General features: G+C 49.5%; 1 protein-coding gene across 1 annotated transcript in view; it reads left to right on the top strand.

The window, feature by feature from the left end:
• The first annotated feature begins 1,437 nt into the window (after positions 1–1,437).
• Positions 1,438–4,458, top strand: part of LOC130386437 (voltage-gated potassium channel subunit beta-3) — a 22,813-nt gene continuing 19,792 nt past the window's right edge. The window contains exon 1 of the mRNA XM_056595360.1: positions 1,438–1,664. Coding sequence (XP_056451335.1) covers positions 1,438–1,664 — 227 coding nt within the window. The remainder of the gene's footprint in view (positions 1,665–4,458) is intronic.

Below are 4,458 nucleotides of genomic sequence, written 5' to 3'. Positions count from 1 at the left end.
CACGCACACACACACGCACGCACGCACGCACACACACACACACACACACACACACACACACACACACACACACACACACACACACACACACACACACACACACACACACACACACACACACACACACACACACATAGTGAGAGGGAGAGAGAGAGAAATAGAGGGGGTTAGAGAGCGCCTTTAACACCCCCACTTTGTGTGTGTCGTGAAAAAATGTCCTATACTGCAAGGAAAGCCAAGGCAGTGGCAGAATAGCCACTAACGAAACCCTCCCACGAGAGAGAGAGCCAGGAGAAAGCGCGGGTCCTCAGTTGGTCGACTGCAGCTATTTATTTATTTTCGCTCGTAGCCTATGCCGGGATTTTGCAAACGAATTCGAACGTGACGCGATACATGCCTGGCAATAATAAACAGCCATCGCACGGGTCGCCGCTGTGCCGCTGACTGTATGAACAGCTGAAGGTAATTCATTAATTTCGCAAACGGACATTGCAGTTGCATCCTTTTTTCCCCCACCATCCATTGCACATTGCACGATATTAAGCAATGCATCGCTGGAATTTGACAGTGTTGAATGCGAATTGATCAGCAGTAGTCCCTCTACTCAGACCGATCCATGGATTGACTAGAAACATTTTCAACAGAATAGACCGCGGAACGGCTGATTGAAGTTTGCGTCCAACATGCATTTCCCCGGGAGCAGCGAGGAGGACTCCTGGAGCGGTTCTTGTTGTGTCTTTGCTGCGGCGGTGCAATCCGCGGCTCTCCGGCTCACCGAGACAGAGATAAGTCACCTCAGCTAAACAGACCCTCACAACGGCTTCACAGATCAACACAAGCCATATGATCCACAGCACCTCCACTGTGCATGTGAGAGAGAGAGGGCGAGGTAGCCAACCACCAACCGGGTGGACACTGAATTTGTGCACCAAAGGAGCTGTGTTTTTTTGGCGCTTTTAAAAATATAACAGCGGCACCATTCCAAAAAAAACATCAGCGGACCACTGGGAACACACAGTCATCCCGAAGATTTTTTGGTTTGTTGGAGGATTGCCCCGATGTGTCCGTTGAGCACGAGACGCCAGAGAGCCGTTCCCGCCGTTCCCAGACAGCAGAGGCAGCAGACGGTGGCTCTGCGTGTGTCAGGTTAGGCCCTATGCACCCCAACTCCATGCCAGCGACACTTAGCCGCCCTGCTTGAGCACTTTGTCAGAACAGCATCACCGCTACAGAGACACACTGCGGGGGACCGAGCATTCATAAAAAGGCTTTAAGTGCTGATTAAATCTCTCTCACCGGGTACAACCACACCCACCACACCCACCACCACCACTACCAGACCAACCACCACCACCACCACCACCACCACCGCCACCGCCACCACCACCACCACCACCACCACCACCGCCACCGCCAGCCTACCACCCCAGCGGCAGGATGCAGGTATCCTTCGCCTGCACGGAGCACAACCTGAAGAGCCGGAGCGAGGACCGGCTGTGTGGCCTCCGGACGGCCCCCCCGCCCGGGGGAGGGGGGCAGGGCAACAACGGGAACTACATCTCCCAGGGCTCGGCCAAGCTGAGGGACGCGCCCGGGTCCCGCCCCACACAGGGCCACGCCCACATGAAGGAGGCCATCGGGCGCCACAGCAGCATGAAGTACAGGTGAGTGTGTGAGACCGGACTCCCCCCAACACACACACACACACACACACACACACACACACACACACGCACGCACACACACACACACACGAACACACACACGCATGCGCGCACACGCAGACACACACACACACGCACCACCGCACACACACAGACACACACACACACACACACACACACACACACACACACACACACACACACACACACACACACACACACACACACACACACACACACACACACACACCCTGGCTTGACGCAAAATAAATCTTGTTCCAACGGTAGCTGGGTGTCACAGAGCAGCTCTCGTTTTGGTAAGACTAATAATACTAATAACTGCCAGAGCGGGAGGACGGTTGGCTAGAGCTGGGGCCATTCACCTCCAGCGGATGAATGGTAATGATGAGCTCCCGGGCTGACAGCTCCTCCACTCCTCTCCGTGTTCGCATGAAGAGGCGCTCCTCGAACCGCTCTCCCAGAGCCGCTCTCCTAGAGCCAGTCTCCCAGAGCCACTCTCAGTGGAGAGCCTCTCCCAGGGGGCCGGGCTGCGTCCCTCTCTGTCCCTCTCCCCTGGTCTTATACTGCAGAACTATGTATGAGGAGTTTCAATGGAAATAAATTAAAACAACATAGGCCTCCTAGATTATAAGGGTTAGGGTTAGGGTTAGGATAACCCTAGTATGACAAAGGCCATATAGGTCAACCTCTATGGCCTCTATGGTCAACCTCAAAACCAATTAACTATGGATCGTTCAAGCTACTAACAACAGGGCAAAACAATTCTATAATTATACCAATAGATTCACTCAATCAATGGTCCTCAAATTGTTTGGTCCTATAGGAAAACCAATAACTATCCTAATGTTTTTGCCAAGCGGCCATGGTGGGGAAACACTGTATTAGCCATAGTAGCATTGTATTAGCCTTAGTAGCATGGTATAAGCTTGGCTAGCATGGTATTAGCCTTGTAACAAGTATGGAACTAGCCTTAGTAGCATGGTATTATCTTGGCTAGCATGGTATCAATGTGGCCCGGGAAAGGGAAGTCTGGGGCCCCCTGCTTGAGCTGCTCCCCCCGCGACCCGACCCCGGATAAGCGGATGACGATGAGATGAGAGATGATGAGCATGGTATTAGCCTTGTTAACAAGGCTTGTACCCTAGTACCCTACTACTGGCTAGTACCACGCTACCGTGGCACTACCATGGTCCTAGCCTTAGAAACATGATGTTAGCCTTGGTACCATGGTACTATGGTACAAGCCTTGGTACCATGGTATTAGGTACTAAGGAACAAGCCTTGGTACCAGTGTATTAGCCTTATTACAACTGTACTAGCCATGGTGCCATAGCCTTTGTATGGCAGTAGCTTTGGCTACCATGTTACTAGCCTTGGTACTTATACACAAAAAGAAACCTAGGCATAGGTTTCTTTTAAAATAATGCCCAAAACATAATGAAATGATGATTATTTGAAGGAGAACCCAACCCAAAAACATTTTCACATTGGTTCACGTAAGACGTCTCCCTCTCTAGTTCAAACATGCTAAGCATGCTTAACCTCCTGTTGTTAGATCGGGGGACTGGCTCACCTGATGATCAAGTGTTGAAGCAACACACCGGCCTCCCGCATACTGAAACTGAATGGAAGGAGTGCTTAAAGGGCCCCTGTTTTACCACCAGCTGTGAGTGTGTTCAGCCATTTAAAGTCATTGCAAATTCTGTGACATACTAACATCATAAGTGGGAGAGTCCACCGAGAAGTAAGCTGGATAGATCAGTCTACCAGCCTGCCCAGTGGACCGTACCAACTGGCATGCTTATCTAGCCTGCATACATCTAGGCAGACACTCCCATCTGTGATGCCAAAGGGGAGGGCAGATTTCTAAACGGACTCATAATGGCTAATAACTCTCACACCTGGGGGTAAAATAGGCCCCTTCAAAGGGGATTTGGCAGCCCCGCCCCAGGATGAAAGACAACAACTAAAGTGATTTTTAAATGCAGGGTCAGGGGGTTTGGCTCTCCCCAGAAGAACAAGACGCCTCCACAGCTCAATCAGGTCTTTTTGCTCTGCTCAGTGATTTGGTCTGTGGCGAAAATGAGTTTGGTGAAGACACCTGGGTTTCAGTGAAACAGTGGTGCAGGTGGAAAGAGGTGGAACTCAGTAGGGATACTTTAAAGATTTCCCTTTGTGATGAAGCAAGTGGACTAAACCTCTTTTATGTTGACCTAAATAAGAATAATCAGGTCTCCAATAATAGTCTGTGTGGAATGAGTTCAATAAAGTGTTCCTATCATAATAATGGATACCATATAAAATGTTACTACAGCCCATCTTTCCTATACAGCTGCTTTAAGACAGACTTTATAATCTGTATTAGACTAAATGGGACTACAGTATTTTAAATACAATCAAAATGCTTTGAACATTATATAACATATTGACAAACATGAATACAACTGGGTAAACCATACTGGGAAATGAGAGTAACGATTCATCTATATCCAGTAAAGAAGGGATATAAAAGTAAATATTTCCATTGCCATGTCACATCGCTGCTATAAGTCCCTCCCTCACAGAAACGACTGTCAACCAATCGGAGGAGACCACAAGGGCAACGGTACACCACCTGATACCGTAATCGCTGCCATTGAATGAGACTGAAAGCTTACAATGCTCAGGGCGAGGTTTTAATGAGACGCCGGTCCTGGTGATCCGGTAGCAGGATAAGAGTGAAACCCAGACGTTCTCTTCCCTCAATTTAGTGTTCACTCAAGAAGCAATTAAA

The sequence above is a fragment of the Gadus chalcogrammus genome, chromosome 7 (genome assembly GCF_026213295.1).
Source record: "Gadus chalcogrammus isolate NIFS_2021 chromosome 7, NIFS_Gcha_1.0, whole genome shotgun sequence".
In the NCBI taxonomy this organism is placed as follows: domain Eukaryota; kingdom Metazoa; phylum Chordata; class Actinopteri; order Gadiformes; family Gadidae; genus Gadus; species Gadus chalcogrammus.
Note: the sequence above shows the minus strand (reverse complement) of the source record. Positions and strands in the feature narration are given on the sequence as shown.